The 17,144-nt window shown below is 42.3% G+C and overlaps 1 protein-coding gene across 5 annotated transcripts in view; it reads right to left on the bottom strand.

The window, feature by feature from the left end:
* Positions 1-17,144, bottom strand: part of LOC106039277 (probable cation-transporting ATPase 13A4) — a 43,103-nt gene that overhangs the window by 1,573 nt on the left and 24,386 nt on the right. For 4 of the 5 annotated variants that reach the window (XM_013186312.3, XM_013186309.3, XM_048076680.2 and 1 more), the window contains 16 exons: positions 16,329-16,479; positions 14,812-14,898; positions 13,967-14,120; positions 13,257-13,368; positions 11,239-11,363; positions 10,108-10,271; positions 8,974-9,096; positions 8,266-8,345; positions 7,862-7,904; positions 6,854-6,963; positions 5,516-5,612; positions 4,702-4,774; positions 3,975-4,149; positions 3,310-3,524; positions 2,029-2,117; positions 294-374 (listed from right to left, as the gene is read on the bottom strand). In XM_013186312.3, coding sequence (XP_013041766.2) covers positions 294-374; positions 2,029-2,117; positions 3,310-3,524; positions 3,975-4,149; positions 4,702-4,774; positions 5,516-5,612; positions 6,854-6,963; positions 7,862-7,904; positions 8,266-8,345; positions 8,974-9,096; positions 10,108-10,271; positions 11,239-11,363; positions 13,257-13,368; positions 13,967-14,120; positions 14,812-14,898; positions 16,329-16,479 — 1,879 coding nt within the window. The remainder of the gene's footprint in view (positions 1-293; positions 375-2,028; positions 2,118-3,309; positions 3,525-3,974; positions 4,150-4,701; positions 4,775-5,515; positions 5,613-6,853; positions 6,964-7,861; positions 7,905-8,265; positions 8,346-8,973; positions 9,097-10,107; positions 10,272-11,238; positions 11,364-13,256; positions 13,369-13,966; positions 14,121-14,811; positions 14,899-16,328; positions 16,480-17,144) is intronic. The other variant, XM_048076678.2, reaches the window with a different exon arrangement.

Genomic DNA, 17,144 nt, shown 5'->3' with positions numbered 1-17,144 from the left:
GATTCTGCAGGATTTGAGTAGAAAACACCAAAAGACTCCTCATCGTTCAGTGACTTGGGACAGGGTCTGATACATCCTATTCACTAGAGGAAAGAAAAGGTAGCTGGGCCTGGCATTCCTTACATCCAGTCACTCAGATGTGGGGTTCTGAAGAAAGAGAGGAGGTGTGAGGTAGCAGCAACAGTTTTACTGGATATTCCCCAGCTGGACTGAGAAGGATGGAGAAAGAGTGGGACCTGACCCTGCTGTCTCCCCAGATAGTGTGACAGGCACATTCAGAGAAGCACACTCACCTCGACAAGAAAGGACACGGCGAGTGTGACTGCAAGCATTATCACCATGGAGATCCGCCAGGTGGTGGGGGTGCAAACAAGCTGGGAAGAAAGCAGAAGCCAGTAAGCAATGTGTGCACGCTAGGCACTGGTGGGAGCTTGTGTCATCAACAGCCAGAATCCCACATTGGCTGTACATTGCTGACAAACCAATATTGCTACTTATCCTGAGGAATTATTGATAAAGAAACATTTAAACTTATGACCCAGCAGAGAAAACTGTACTCCAGAACAGCAGCAGGAAATCTAAATGTTTCCTTTCTTCCTAATATCAAAATTAGTTCCAAGTATTTCTAATTCCAAACCCAGTTCCAGCTTCCCATAGCTGGCAGCAATGGTTTTCTGGCTGTCGCTCAACTTATTTTGGAGATGCAGCTCAGATCCAAAATTTGGATCAGCAGTTTCTTCAGGGCTAGGCTATTGCGGTTTCTTATTGCCACTCCCTCCTTTTGACTTCTCAGCAAATCCAGTGCAAGCCCCCCAGATTTGCAGTTCTCCCCAAAGGCATTTTAGCCCCTCACGGCTACAGTGCTGACACTGTCCTGTGCCACCACAGCCCACAACAGGACTAAGACTTGCTTTCAAGTGCCATCTCGTGGCAGAGTCTTTAACTGGGTGTGCCTGCTCAGCCTCTGCTCTCTAAACTGTTAACAAGGTGAGGCAGCTGTGCTTGGCTGCTTGGCGTTCAAAATCCAGGTATGTTACTCTCATCTGTGTTTCTGTTTCTTTCATTATTTCCATTTCTAAATCCACCTGCCAGCTCTCATATACAGATACAGGAGTGGAAGCAGCATCGTGTTCAGTACCTGTTATCCAAAGCCACCACACTTCATCGTTCTGTTAACATATGTACTAAAAAAAACAGCTGTGTATTTCTTTTGTTGTTTTGTTCCCGTGACTCCTAGTACAAGGCTGTGAGACAGTCACAGCAGAGGATATTAACATCTTCCTTACAACTTCCAGCCTTAACATATTAATGGCTGGGTCTACTGACAATGCTGTCCTACAGCCGATGTAGATCTTACCCTTCCCCTGCACTTCTCCTAGAATGAATTTGCACAAGGCAACTCCCAGCTTGTGTTCTGCCAGACTAAATAAACCAAGCCCTGCTGGTACTTACCAAGACAAATCATCTGCCATGACAGCCTCACTAGTCTTCCTCTACAGCCGTTCTAAACCCAAATGCTGCTTTAGGAAATTACAGGCTGTCTGACATTTAGACAGGGAGCCTGAAAATGTTGGGGAGTGAGTACCGAAGATTGCTGAGAATGCTGAATTTTCAAGAGGAACTGTGTGCAGCACAGGCTGAGAATCAGAATTGCGTGGTGTTTTAGTTTAAAGGTGCAGGCCCTAGCTCCTTTCTTCTGGCTTCACAACTATCAAGCTACAACATACCAATCATGGTAAGTTTAGCAATGGCGTCTCTTGCTGCATGCACAATTCACTGAAACAATCAAGCTGAAGTATAGCTGTCCAGTTGTCAGAATGCACAGATCTTGGTTTGTTAAATATCCTAATAGTTGTGGGGCTACCATGTCTCCAGAAAGTTCTTCAATCTCATCATCTAAAATCCATCTCTTTAAATCTGATTTGTCACGAGAGGTGCCAAACATCCCTGCAGAAATCTGTGCCTTTTATTAAAAACAGTCACAGTGCAGTTCTACTGGGACTGGCCGTGCAGTGGAACAATACTCACATCCATCTTAGAGTAGAGATCATCGATATCAGCAAACACCAGAAAGAGGCAAACACCCAGCTGCCCCGTGAGCACCAGTATGAACACATCTGAAGGGACAAGAACAAGTAAATAAAACCACGGGTATATGAGCACTTTCAGCTGCTTGCCTTTACTACAGAAGATTGTAACCATAATTTTCCATGTTAAACACTCAAAAAAAAAGATAACCCATTAGATAACAAAGAATTTTCAGCAAAAGAAAAGATGAACAGAGTAAAACCCCAGCTTCACTCAGTCAAGCAGATATATATGAGGCTGGGACGAACCTTGCACGCATAGATTTAAAATGTCAAAAGAGTATTTTGATCATTTGATCTGACCTCTCACACTGAGAAGCCAGAGAACCTTTCAGCAAGTCTCACACCAAGCTCATTATCTCCTGTCATTCAGAAAGAAGTCTAGGATGTAGTCTTGCTCTTGTCGATATAATTAGGAGCTCTGCCCTCCATTTTAATAATATCAAGACTTCACTCTTGATCAGAATCTAAAAAGTCTGAGTAATTGAGAATCTACCCTCTCTCCCCCCCAAGGCAAATATTGCAATGATATGCAAATCAGTTTTTTCTCCAGCTGGCATGTGCCAGACTTCACCCTCCATCCACTCACTCGAGTTTTTCCCAATACTGATGACCTTTCTGCTACCTAGGAGGAAAGGCCCCTCCTCACTATTACTGTACCTAAACATCCAAGCCATGAACCCTCCGGCATTAAATTAGTACTTTAGCACAAAAGAGCTGAACAGAGCTTTGCCTGAGAGACAGCTTGTCCCACAGACAAAAAGAATAGCCCTCCTATGCCTCACAGCAACTTCCAGAACTTCAAAATCACATGCTGACCTTCCATTCATGGCAGTCATTCAGAGACAGAAAAGGCCTACTAGACTTCATTACAGTTTGCTCTAACATAATATGGCTGCCTTGAGTACCATGATGCTTCTGCAAGACAACTCCACCGATTTTTATCAAACTCCATTTGTTTGTTTCAGAAACCCAAATGTCTGGGCCAAATTTTTAGCAGCACAGAAGCACAAAAAGTAGGCCCAGCTCAGAGAGCTGCTGATTAAAGGATGCCGCTGAGACTAAAACTTCCGAAAAGCTGACCTTTAGTCATTTAGGGATCCACTATTGGGTTCCTACTTTTTTGGCTGGCATCACTTTGGTCAAGTTTTAACTTTGCCCTAGTGAATTGAATTCATGAGCTGACCAACTCACAGATCCCTCCCCCCCTTCCCACACTTACAGTTTGTGTAGATAGGTTTCCTGAAAGGCCTTCCCTTAGAAAACACTAGAGCAACAATGAGGCAGTTGATGGTACTCAGTAGCCACACTGTGGTGTTTTCATAGCTCTTGTAGCCATTGTCTGCTTCATTAAGGGCTCCATCTCCCATCCCATGGAGGCCCAGGCTGGAAACAGAGGAAGAATTCTCCATGTGGCTGTCTAATGAGAGGCAGGCGCTGTAAAAAAGCATCACTCTGGTCAGAGAATGATCTCTGTCCTGGTCATTTCATCCGGCTTCCACCACCACTATCAGGCATCCTTCCTCATCATCATGATTTTCTCCTGCTGTCACAAGGATGTAGGTTGTTGGCAGTGCCCCCAGTCTTACCTACTGAACGTGGCAGAGCCTGAGTTCAAACCTACATGGATACTCTGGTCTTCCCAGCAATCCAGTGCTCTTCTTAGTGCTCATCAGAAGTGTTCTTACCACTAGCACTGTGCTGCACTTTTTGGAGAGGTTAGGGACCTGCAGACACCACTGCTTACTCTGTTAGCAGCTGGTGGGGAAGCAGAGGGTCTGCTTGCAGCTGCTCATCCACACTATAGTCAAGCTGATCAATAGTATCATGCAGACCTGTCTCTCTCTGTCTGCCCTGTGCCACCCAAGTCCCAAGAAGGGGACCTACCTGTGTATATCCGTCTTGGAATACCAGGGCTGCTTCTGCACCATCACAAATCCAAAAATTTGCATGCTGAGGCTGAAGAGGATGTTAAGTACAACAGAGAGCAGCAATGGGGGTGAGATGAGTTGGCTAGGAGGCCTGTAGGGAACCAGCTTTGGGTAGGCATCTGTGAAACTCACTGAAATATGTACAGGCATGTTTACTAGTGTGTCCAAAATACCAGCAGTGCTGCTGTGTATTACTGACTGCTATCAATGGCCAGCACTTTTACATTCCGTAATGTTCACTATAGCACATACAAATATTATATCAAGTACAAAACACAGCTTTATTTTCTTACAAAATCTTATTGGCCACAGAATGGGTTAATTAATGGCATCTGTCTATCATGAGGCATTTTTCAAAAACAAATGTTAGATTTTGATTTTATTTGGCTACTGTCAGGCCCAATGCTATAAGGATATGCTCCAGCTCTTCTGTTCTCTTTTGGTCACTTGTCAAATTTGTCTTGGGATTTTTTGTTTCTTTATGCTCAGCAACTGCACCACTACGAGTTACCCATTTCAGAGCTTTCTCTTCTCAAACAAGATGCCTTATTTACTTATCTAAATGTCAAGTAGTCAACACAGTCTCTTTCCATCCTTTCTCTACATAGGAATATACATTTCCAAGGAGGTTAAAAATATGTGAGATCCATTCTCTTAATACAGAGGATGACTAAGGGGCTTACTTGTCACACCAATTACAGTGGTAATAGCCAGATCTTGGAACAAAAATTGGTAATTCCCAAAGGTGTTTAGTTGCTGAAAAGAGGAACACAAAGAAAAAACATTACAAATCAGACATTTGCTGTCGGCTTGTTCATATCATCTCCAGAAAGCCATATTATTTTCACGGAGCTAATGCTCTGCTGTTTCTTCTCAAATTCCAAGAGTACGCTACTGAGCAGATAAAGGGACCGCACAATCCACTACCCTGCCAATAGATTCATCATCACTGGGCCTGCAGTGAATGCTCTCATTTTGTGCATTGTTCGGACTAATGACACTCCCAGTTCACTTGGTGTGATAAAAAAGAAGCCTCTTTGAAGAGACACATCCTTTCTCAGTGCTGTGTGACTTCTGAATGTGAAGCCCTCCTCTCTAGTTGGGAAGGAGACATGTAAAAGTGGCTTAAGGCATTCCAGGGGATTTTGCATACTGTCAAGCTAATTCATGCTTTAAATGCTGAATAAATTGCAACAGCATATGCTTGTGCCAGATTCTCCCTTTTCACAGACATATGTCCTTATATGAAATACCATTTAATATCTCAGCCTTCTTTTTGCCCAGAGCAGATCCTGAGCCCATTGGCTGGAGTTAATGAGAAGAATTCAGTTTTCAGATAAGTGTACAGAAGGACCATAAGATCATGTCACAGAAGTTTGCAGCTCAGGTAAACCTCTGTATCCTAGTTTTATTGTGGCTCTCATGTCATGTTTCTCCTACAAAGGAACAGTAGCTTATCCCATTCTATTGAACAAGGCCCATATTCCCAAGACATACCCAGTACAGTAGGAGGACACCAAGGTACTGAATGGTGCTGTACAGTGCCATGTACTTGAACATGCAGAAGGAAGTGACCAGGGCAGCACGACCTTCCCTGTGTGAGAATAGGAATAAAAGACAACAATTAGGTGATGGTCTGCTCCCTTCTCCAGTCGTCTGAAAGTGCAGTTGAAAACCAAGGCATTTGTCACAAGGACAGAAGGCTCTACTACTTTCTTTACTGGGAGGTGAAATAAATAAAATCTGGCCTGAACAAAAGTAAAATCTTCACTTGCAGAAATCTTGCTGCAAGCAAAACAGCTTGATTCCAGCAAACCATGTTCCCAACACTACAATTTATCCCAGCAAGTTTTCCTGTTGATACTAATAGTGCAGATAACAATTCCACGTGAGGAAAAGCATACAAAGCCAAGCAGCGCCTTTGTGAGTTCAAAATGACAAGTCCTCTCTTCCTGCAGTGACCATGTAGTATCCAATGACAGTAAAAGACTCTTTCCAAGTCCTTCCGAGTTATTTATCTGGCAACTAAGCAAAATTGGGACCCTGGCCTTCTTCACAGCAATAGCAAATGCCTTTGGGATTTTAGAGGAAAACCCACGAGAATAAGGAAGACTCCTATCCAACGTTGTAGATTCCTCAGAAAACTGTGCTTAGTGGTTAGAGCAATGGACTAGGCTAGTTGTTGTGTCTATTCCTAGCCTCACTGCAGCTCACAACATCAGACAGAGGTACTCCTCTGAGCAGCAGTTGGAGGAAGTTCTAGGAAGAGACTCCATGATGAAATAACGTGCAGACCCAGTGCTAACGCTACTCCTAATGAAGTTCATGGCTCTAGACAGTGAATTCCTCCAGCTTGTGATATTCACCGCAACAAATGCTTAAGTTTGGCACAGCCCTGCTTCCTTCTACTTTCCTCAGTAAGAAGCAGATAACTTACCTTTTTCAAAACTTAACTAAGGGAGTGGCACAACAGATGCTAAAGTTTTGCTTGCATAGGATATTAGAGACACAGCCTAATAGTAGTGAATAGGTTGACATTGTGGACATTTGGTTCAGCAAATTTGGACATAGCATTGTTCATTTTGCATTTAAAATATCGCTAATGACAAAATGCTCAGCTGTAGTTGCCCTCCTCCTGTATCTTTGAGGGGAAAGAATTAATTTATCTTAAAGGAATTTCAGATAGTAACTAAGCAAATGGTAATTTCCATATTAAAGACATTTATTTTTCTCCATATATATACATTCTGGCCTAGTGGGGACAGTTAACACTAATATTTGAGAGGAGTGGGGACTGTCTTCTTAATGTAACAGGAAACAAAAATCCATGCTTACCTGATTAGCTCTGGCACACATGCTATGCTGGGGGTTTGGGATGTGAAAGGTGAAGCTACAGATGCCTCCTGCTCTGACAGCGATATCCCTGCATGCGCCACTTTCAAAGCCTGAAAGGCATAGTCCTCTTCAGCACTCACAAGCCAGAAGGACCCAGGAACTAACATGTCAGCCAAGAAACAAGTTCTTATTACAGTATGTGTTCTGTGAACAGCAACCCTTTCTCACTCCCTGAGTGTGCTCCACCAAAAAGGTTTATCCAATAGGATGTGGCTGGGGCATCAGGTGCAGAAGCAGTAAGGGGATGAGAGCATGAGAAAGTCCACTTGCCACAGACCCCAAAGCCATCCACCAGCAGCTGCAGAAGACAGGTTGGCTGTGCCTCCTTTGTCATGCTTCCATGCAGTCGCACCTTAGGTAGACAGTCTAGCTTCTCTGCTTGCTTACCCTGGGAGAACCCTTGGGACTTTGTTTAAATGCAAGTGAGTGCTTCACTCCCAAGATGGCATTGCTCCCACTGCCACAAGGATGTGTGAAGTCATGGAGTGAACTAAACCTGCCAGCAAACCCAGCAGGTAGTTATGGACACCTCCTGAGCATGGATCATTCCTCTTGGGAAAAAAAACATTCCTTGCCTTGCACTTCTAAAACATGCACTTACAACCATCTTGTAGGGCTGTATCTGTTTCCCTGGGAAACCTCCTCCTCGCCCCTGTTATCCCCTACCCCCCAAACCTGCAGGTGTTGACAGAAAACCCAGTGGAGGATTTGGAGAATCTTCTGCTGGTTTTTGTAAAGGAAATTAATCAGTCCTCAACACCGCAGTTTGCAACAATATCAGCTCTTGCATGGTTAGGGGGGATCAGGCCTGAATCAATACTAGTGGCAGGAAAATTGCTCTATAAATAAGCAGAGGGCTCCCATCTCCAGCATGTGCTCAGTTTGGGGTGTTCTACTAGCACTGCACTCATTTTTTAAATAACTATATTGTAAAGAATTTTCACTTACCCCACAGTCATTGGCTCCATCTCCACACATGCCCACAAAGTAACTAAAAAATAAAGTGATCTACAGTTCAGTGCTGGGAAAAATAAGACCTATAAACAGGAGGGAAGCAGAGCCTCCTCCATTTATGCAAGCCATGCCAGCTTCAACTCCAGAAAGAGAAGTAAGAATGAAAGATGAACATAGAAAACTCAGAATTATGCAAGTGTTAGGTATTTGTTCGTTTGCCAAACCAACATGGACTTCAGCGTCTCTTAAATAGGCTTGTGAAACTTAATTGCCAAGCTGTACTTTTGTAGAAGCTTCAGTTTTGTGTGCTTCTAGGAAACACTATGTTAGAGAAAAGCTAGCTCTTTAGAAGTCTGAAAATTCATCACTTCCTAACTCAGTGCTTATTAAGAACTTACTCCAACTTTTGAAACTCTTCTACAAGGCTGGATTTCTGACCAGGAGACATTCTAGCAAAAACTGTTCCATTCAGCAGAAGCTGTAAGGAGAAAAAAAAGAAAGTGATTTCTTAAGCACTTGATGTAAGAGTCAGTGATAATCTGGAATAGAAACCACCAAAAAGTCGTATTTCCAATCAACTGATGCTAGACCCCAAAGCAGGAAAGGTTGAGGATCAAAGATAAAAGGTATCTTGATTTGGAAAAATAACAATGACATCTTGGACATGAGGCCTGGTGTGTCATTTATCAGATGAACATATATTACCAAGCAGGGATTTACTAGAAAATAATTCATGATGCTATCTTTTCCAGTAAACTGACAAATCATGCCAAATTGCATGCTGTGTAATACCATGTTTTCTCCTTTTCTTCAACACCTGAGAGAAGCAGTTCTGTGCAAGGGCCAGGCATATGGCCACAAATGTTTTAAGTCATGTCCTTACATTATGAGACCGGTCTGATCCTCTTGTGCAGGAAAAAAAATAGTGAATTTTCAGACCTTTCCCCACACATTAACATCAGAGATTCAACCAGCCCACAAGTTATTTCAGGCTTAGAGCTGTTTCCAAAAGATGTCCTGATACAGATCTATTCAGCTAATTATATCAGGACAATTTGAATCCACTGATTGGCAAGCCTACCCCAATTAAATAATCCAGATCTTACCTTTGGAAGTAAGTGGCTGAAATGCTGTGCTATAATTTGATAAGATTTTCCACTCATGGCAAAATGGTACTGGCCTGATCCCACTGCCAGCCTAATTCTTCTTTCAGTCTGACTGTCATCTTCCTGTAAAAAAAATCCGGAATTAGTGCTCTTCCTAAGCCCTCAAAAGCTACTGTGTGTGTTTACAGGCAAAGAAAAGGACATCCCATGAAAAGGGCACTTGTGAAGACTCTGGGAGAGCTGGATTCATGGCACAGTCCCTTTGCCTGGATTTGTAAATATATTTAGGCATATCATGCTATCTATTTCAGTGTGAACTGGGTTCCTTATATGCCTTGAAAGCTGGACCTCAACATTCACAGGTTTGGCAGAATTTATGCAGCAGTGCCAATCTGATGGGCTGTGAATGAGAGGGGCTACAGGGAACATATAGGCATCATAGCTAGGCATGCCTTCTTGCAGTGAAATACAACGAAGATGCTGCTGAGGCTGGGCTTTGGTGGATGGGGGCCCCTCAACAGCCCCTGCAGAGATTTCCTACCATCTGCCTGACTCTAATACTTCTTAGAGGAGGGTCAGCACCTTCAGCCATACTCTGCAGGGAGAGAGTAACAGGTCTTTGTCTCAGTTCCTTTGTGGAGATGCTTGATGAAATACAATTTCTTAGCATAGCTAGCCTATGTTTCACTGTGTATATACAATTTCTCAACTGTTAATCTGTGTTTTAATTCTGCAGGTATGGGAAAGCACTCTATGTGTTCAAACAGGGCTTGTACCTTCAGTGCAGTACCACTGAGTCCACCCCTCTACTACCGAACCTACCTTGCAGGGAAACATGCTTGAAAAGTGCATCAGCTAAGCATGAGGGCTATAGTCAAATCTTGTGTACAGCTGTTCTCAAACCTAACCCAGACAGTTAGCAAAAATAGTGTTTACAGGATAATATGCTAGGAAGAAAGCTCAAGGGTAGTAAGTACATCATTGTTTTTAAACACTTTTCTAGCACATAACATTCTGACATGCAGATGATGGTGAATAACTGGTCTCTGTTATACTAGCATAATCCCACTGTATTATTTCAAGCATTCCAACTCAGTTTGCTTTCCTGCTGCACATCACCTGCTTTACACTCACCAGGCTTCCATAATCTTCAGTTTTGTTTTCTTCTAGTGGTTTCCAGGTAACAGATGCTAAAAAAGATCCAGGTATTTTGTTTGCTTCCACAAGAATCACTCTATTTGTTGGAGAAATCATCCCAGCATTTTTGGCAACAGTTACAGCTGTTTGAATGTTATCACCTAGAAAAATCAAGGGCAGTATTATCTACAGTGAGGAATTGTTTATAAAGGAAACATTAGCCTTTTCCTGAATTCCAAGTTTTCAAATATAATCACAGGTATCAATAAAATTTCAGTGTCTATGCATAAGGAAGTATTTGATAAAGATCAAAACTTTGCAGACGAGGTCTCTCTCAATAATTAAATATATATTTCATCTGGCCTGAGCTTGAAGAAATCTAGTTGGGGAGTGTGCTTCTAGTTTCTGTGTTTTAGGCAAGAAAAAAATAAGGGATTCACTCTTAACTTGCTGCTAGTATCACTGATTCACAGCAATTGCCCTTAAATGTCTTTGGTGTAAGACAGGTACTGAAATAAGTGAAGCCCAAGAAGACAAGATCTGTGTAATTCCTGAAAAAATGTCTTTGGACCATGGAAAAACTCAGATTTATCCTATTCAAATCCAAATCAGCTCTTCAAGAAAAAAAAAAGGGGGGGGGGGGCGATAAATAGGGACTGGTAGGCATGAAGTACCAGATGTCACAAGGTTCAGTGTTTTATCCTGGTATCCATGCTTAAACTTGGCTCATTTATAACAAAAGAATTTCACAAGACCCTATAAAGAGGGGATCTGGCATGACATGACTTCATGCACAACACCTGATAACCTTAGTACGGGGAACAAATGGGCTCACTAGAAAGTGTCAGAGGAACAGCAAGGCTGATTTATGGTGAAAGGGGGACAGATAAAGAGTCAGGTATTTGACAAAGCCCAGTGAAGTTGTCAGGGACATAAGCCTGCATAGGTCAATTCATGTGATTATTACAACACAGTTGCTTCTTGGACTGTAATTGTCTGAAAGACACAAATGTCTGTGCCTTCCTACCAGTGGTGGTGATAAAGCAGCAGACTGCTTGTTCATTCACGTATGGTTGAATTCCTTATCTGGGCGAGCAGCCACATAAATAATCCATCCTATTTAGATACCTGTGACCATAACGCTCCTGATGTGGGCAGCACTGAGCTCTTCCAGTACAGGCTTTGTCGCTTTCTTCAGTCGATTCTCCATTATCAGCAGACCTAGGAATGTCAGATCTGATTCCACCTCCTCCCTTAAGAATGGAGATGAGATGGAGAGATTTAATTCCTCTTTTTCCTTTTGGCCTGTTTTGCACTGAATTTGCTGATAGCCAGTTACTACGGTTAACCGTCCTGCCTAATTCAGAAGGATTAAAATAACTTGTTTGCTTTCAGCAGTCTAAGGCTGTCTGTCTTTTGTGGTGTTATTTCAACGCCAGCTGGGTTTGCATTCTACCAGCAGTAACTGGTGCTGATGGTATATGGAGGATCTTCACTTGGTTTTCATCCTTCTATGCTAGTCTTCCCTTGTTCTGAAGAAACAGTTCAGTACATAGCCAGCTTCCACATCATGTTTGCTAAATTATCAAACCAAAACGAGACAATTTGGTGTACCTACTCCACATACCAAAATGAAGCCCGATGGATAAGTTGGGCTGTTTTCTATTAATGCACCATCCCCAGCCAGCACGCAAAAAAGACCCTGATTTTCCTGCAGGATTCCCAAACTGGTCTGATGGTCTGATTTGAAAAGTTCATGCACGCTACTCCTCCTCATTTGAGGTCTGTACAATGAAGACACACACCTCAGTAAACTCATCAGCTACTCTTAACAGTAGGACCCAAGCAAACAGCATGTGGGATCTCCAGCTCTGTTCTCTCCTATTCTCTTTTTCACACCTGCGCTATTGCCTTTTTTACAGTTGAACACAAGCAGTTGAGAACGGAATTTCATAAACAATCCCATCACTGAGGCCTAAAATAGAGGTCCCCGGGAACCTCAGGAAGCCAGGGTGACTCTGAAGTGTTTGAGAGAAGTTAAAGCTTTCAAACACTTATTTTAGCCACAGCTATAAGTAGGAGGTGAGGCCAAACACTTGCATGGCAGTAAGAGCAGCCGAGTCAGGTGATGCTGAATAGTCACTGCTTTCATAGCAGGACTAGTGTTTGACATCCTGTCATCCTTTTTCTCCTAGTAGTATATACATCACCCATGATATAATTGCACGCAGAGCTGCAAAATCTGGGCCATATCATACACATTTGCTCATTGGGTTGGATAAGTCTGTTATGACACCTGTCACAAGAATTAAACAAATCATTTGCACTTTGCCTCAGTGTCAATGGCTCTTTTTGCAAAATGAAATACAAACACTGTGAAAAAGCAAGTGAGCCCTGTCTGGATTAGGACCTGTAGCTAGTAAACAAAAAGGACAGCACATGCACCAAATAGCTACAAATGTTTCACAAGTGGTATTTCTGGAGTATCACAAGCAAGAGCTAGAGGGATTTGGGTAAAGAGCCTACAGATTCATCTGGAGGTGTTTTTGAGTGAGGCCTGTGTAAAATTAGTTTCTTGAGAGTAGAAGTTTGCTGACTTCTCTAGAAGCTATAGGAAGTTAAAGCTATAATGCTAAAGGAATGGACCAAGATAGCAGCAGAAGATAGTCTGCTAACTTTGACTGGGCTAGAGAATAGGTAGCATTATGGGGGTCATCTGCTGCCTTTGCTTAATCAAGGAGACAGGAAAACAAAACAAAACAAAACAAAACAAAACAAACAAACAAAAAAAAGAGAGACCGCTTTGGCTGAAAGCCTGGATAAATATGCAAAGAGATTGGTAGAAATGATGGACTGAGAGAAGGGTGTACTAGGCTTCAGGGTGTACTAGAGTTAAACCTCCTATGTTGATCCATTGTTAAGAAATGTGTAAAGATTCTAGGCATGTGCTGTAAGCATGGGGTAGTGAAGTGCCCTCTACTCATTCTCAGATAGACATATATCCAGATTTAAATCAGACTCTCTTTGGCCTGAGTCTAACAAAACTATCTGTACTACAGCCCTGCTCCTAGCAGAGGCTTTGTGGTAACGGTATTACGTGAGGCCCATGGCTGAATGTTGCTGATAAGAAGCAGCCTACTGCTTACCTTGTTAGATCAGTAGATTGCCTCCCTGTCTGTAGAGACTTACATGCCAGTCCAATGACCCTAAAGCCCTGTGCTGTGTAGAACAGAAGCTTGCTTTCAAAGTTCGATGGGACTGTGAAAAGAGGAAAAGACAGTAAAGACAGTTCATCAGGGCATTAGACTGCTTTTTAATAAAGATAGAATGGTTTTGGAGAAGGGAAGGTTTGTTCCCAGAGAACAGGTACAACTAGATACCACCAATAGGCCAAGGGCATTAAAAGAAGCTGCTGAAATGAGCTTTGATCAATAAGAAAATCATTGTGTCTCCTCTGCCACTCTGCACTGAGGATTCTAAGCTGTTCTGCAAAGACCTACCTTATTCTAGGGTGTCATGAATGAGCTGTGCTCTTCTAGCTGCCTACCCAAGGTTTGGAAAGAAAAGAAAACTTTTTTTGGTGTATACTGGACTAGTAGACTACTCTTTCAAATATTTATTCCAGCAGAAACTGCACACCTTTTACAACAATTGGTACTTGCTTTTGTCTGCTAGCCCTGAGAAGGGCTGTATGAAAGCTTACCCTTAGACTTGAAGCACAACAGTGAGACTAACTTTTCAGGCTGAGGTATAAGGTCTTAGACCCAGAAATCTCACTTGGACCTTCCACTTCAACACACCATCAAAGGCATTTATACATACGTGTTTCTAGGAAGCATTTACAAATGTTAGTTACCTGTTTCTGCTCTGCATAATGTGGCTACCATTTCTGGAGCCCCTTTTGTGAAGACCTGTTTTTCCCCACCAATTTCCTGAGCAATGACAGACATTCTCTGCAAGGCTGAAGAAAATGGAAACTGGTGTAAAATGATAACTCCTTCCACAGAGGCCTAGGAGAAAAGCAAGTGGATTAGATATTGCAGCATGGGTTTTAAACTCTGTCCAAAGGAGTTGAGTTCTCTGAACCGTGCTGTGAAGCTAACCATGTATGATGGACTGATTTGTCAGAATGGGGTTAGAAAAGACCAGTGAAATTTGTACAGAAATGTTTAGGTCAAGCAATAGGAAAAGTTCACTGACAGTTTTAGCAGACTGTTAGATATAATTTACTAAAAGGAACTCACTAACCCTATTTCTTTAACAAGACTCTGCTAGGTTTTACACTGGTCTTGCAAAAGAAAAAACGGACATCTGAAAGTCAACCCCTGTTGTGCATCACTGGTAAAGACGTGACATCAGGTGCTGGAACCCACTGTAGCCCCATGTGCTTTAGAGATTATCATCACTCAGCTGAGACTGGACTGAGTCTGGAACCACCAGAAGAGGTAAATTCCTGGACTGGACAATCTGTCATCTATCAACATCCTATGCAAATCCCTGCTTCTAAGGTGAGCAGCAAGCTCCTCCTGGCATCTCTTCTTCATCAGAGAGAGCATGGTGATCTCCCTGCAGGGAGTCCAAGCAAGACGAAGTGTAGAAGAGATGTCTTGGACTAGGACAACTAAACATTTCTCTACTAAAAGGTAACTCTTATTTAACAGTTTAACTTGATCATGAATGTGAATCTTGCAAATAGCTTACACTGCTGGCTTTAGGTCCAGGTCTAACAACTGTGGCATGTGTGGATCCTTGACCTTCAGTGCGATGTCTGCTGGAATCATCTATCACCTGTGTATTGAAAGACAAAAATCTTTTACATCATAGCAGCAAAGCTGAAAGGAATCTTAAGGGATCATTTAGAGCCTTTCCTTCCCTCAGAACAAGGTATCTTATTCGTTCTTGATAGAGGTTTGTCTGACCTCACACTAAAAGCTCCTGAAAGAGAAAACTCAATGCCTCCCTTGGCAATCAAATCCAGAGCTTCACTGGCTTCACTAAGATATTGCTGTACTCTTGCACAGCAAATACCTTGTGTCACCTCCCAGACAAATATTTTGTCCATTACAATCCACTAAAACATGTAAAAAACATTTTTCCTAGATATAACATACATCCAGTGGAAAAATAATAATAAAAAAATTATGTTAGTGTAGAAAGCAGCATTCACTGCTCTTGAAGTCTTCAACAAATCAGCTATGGTTTTTTTTAATCATCACAACATGACTGTGAGAACAGAACTATTTTATGGTGTCAAAGGGCACACAATTATTCCTGTTTCAAGTAATTTATAGCTTTGGTGGGTTTCTGCCTAAGGCTGAGATGGTGAAGTGATGCCCCAGGGAAAAAAAATAGCAAAGCAAACCAAAAACTCAAATTCCTGACACTACTGGATAGTTTATTCCATGAAACTTGGCTGTTTTACATATTTTGCAAATACAAAACAGACAAGTGTTAAATATGGGTGTTGTCAGCTAATCCAGCCCTGAATCTTGTCTTACATCAGCAGTGGCTTGTGGCTATATCTTCCACCAGGTAATTATTGACTGTTTCTCTTACCCATCCCACATTTGCAGCCCTTCAGTTTTTCATAAATGTTCATTTTTTTCCTCAATTGATCAGATAGTAAACAGGGACATGGATGGCATTTGTAGGTAATAGGACAGAGAATGAAAGCAGAGTGCTTTGAGAGTTACTCTTTTTACTCTGCTCTCATTACTCCACAACTGTAGTAGTTCTTTCCCAGCTGTGAGGCCTTCTACAACCCTTAGGTTTGAAATCCCATGCCCATGTGAAACATCTTCTCATTGACAGAGCTCTAACAAAGGTCGAAGTATTGTATCCATTTCAAGGCTAGCAGAAATCTGTTATATGCTCCGTAAAACCAGTCTGCATCTACATGTAAGTTACATCTGGGGCTTCCTGTCATCTGGCAGCAGCCACAATCAGAGTTAATACCCCAGTAGGGTTTGCATGATATTCGCCACTTGAAGTCAAATGATTTAAATACTCAGAGTACCCCAGGGTGAAAGCTCTAGGCAGAAACAAGGAACATTTCTCTAAAAGCCTAAGCATGTGGTATCCCTTCTGGGATTATTACTTACTGTTTTACTTATGTGTGGGAAGTGGCTTTTTGCATGGAACAGCTTGAGATATTTCTCCTTTGCAATAACATCAAAACTCCCCACTACTATTTGCATAATAGCAAAGCGCAGCATTACCCAGTTAGTTGACTCAAACATTTTCACATCCAGTGGGTCTCCTTGGATCTTGCCCTCCCAAACAATTAGTGAGTGACAAACCACCATTGCTCTGAACAGTGGGCCCCAAGGCAGGCTGTGGTCTGCAGGAAAACTGTGAATGTCCTGGAAACTGACACAAAAGACATCATGAAAAATACCATCAGAGAACACCAAACACCTGTGACTAACAGAAAAAAAAAAAGAAAAAAAAAACTTAAGGAGAGTGTTAAAGTCCTATCCTGTGATCAGACAATAAGCCTGTTTCTAGGGACCAGTCCTCCCCCAGAAGCAATTTCGCATGCACATCCCTCGCTAGGATACACATGTTCAGAACAGGCATATTCTGCATACTTAAGAGTCCATTGGGATGGACAGAGAAACAGATTATTATGAAATATCTTACTTGAGGTTTGTGCAAGGATTTGAGCTGTGAGGCTCATACAAGTATGAGCATCTTTGTCCATGCACACTTCTGGAAATGTAAACGGGCAAAAACATTGCCACTCGGTTCCTGCAGTGCCCATCTCACGGGTAACAGTGTCTTCTTATCATAAAGGGTTGGGGCGCTGCTGCAGCTTTGAAATCTAACCTAGCATGTCTACTGCAGACTATCCTGCCCATGTGTGCTCTGCCTAATGCTGACAATAGTGGCTGGGATGAGGCAACCAACCCATTTTCCAAAGGCTACAGAAATAATATTGGTAGTTTAAACATGGGGAACTTCTAACTGTTGTTTGGCATTAACTGTCTTTTAGATTTGTTCATATATCCAAGAGGAGAATCTGGTCACTATTC

Source organism: Anser cygnoides, chromosome 9 (genome assembly GCF_040182565.1).
Source record: "Anser cygnoides isolate HZ-2024a breed goose chromosome 9, Taihu_goose_T2T_genome, whole genome shotgun sequence".
Taxonomy (NCBI): Eukaryota; Metazoa; Chordata; class Aves; order Anseriformes; family Anatidae; genus Anser; species Anser cygnoides.
The sequence above is the reverse complement of the archived record's forward strand: the minus strand, read 5'-3'. Positions and strand labels throughout refer to the sequence as shown.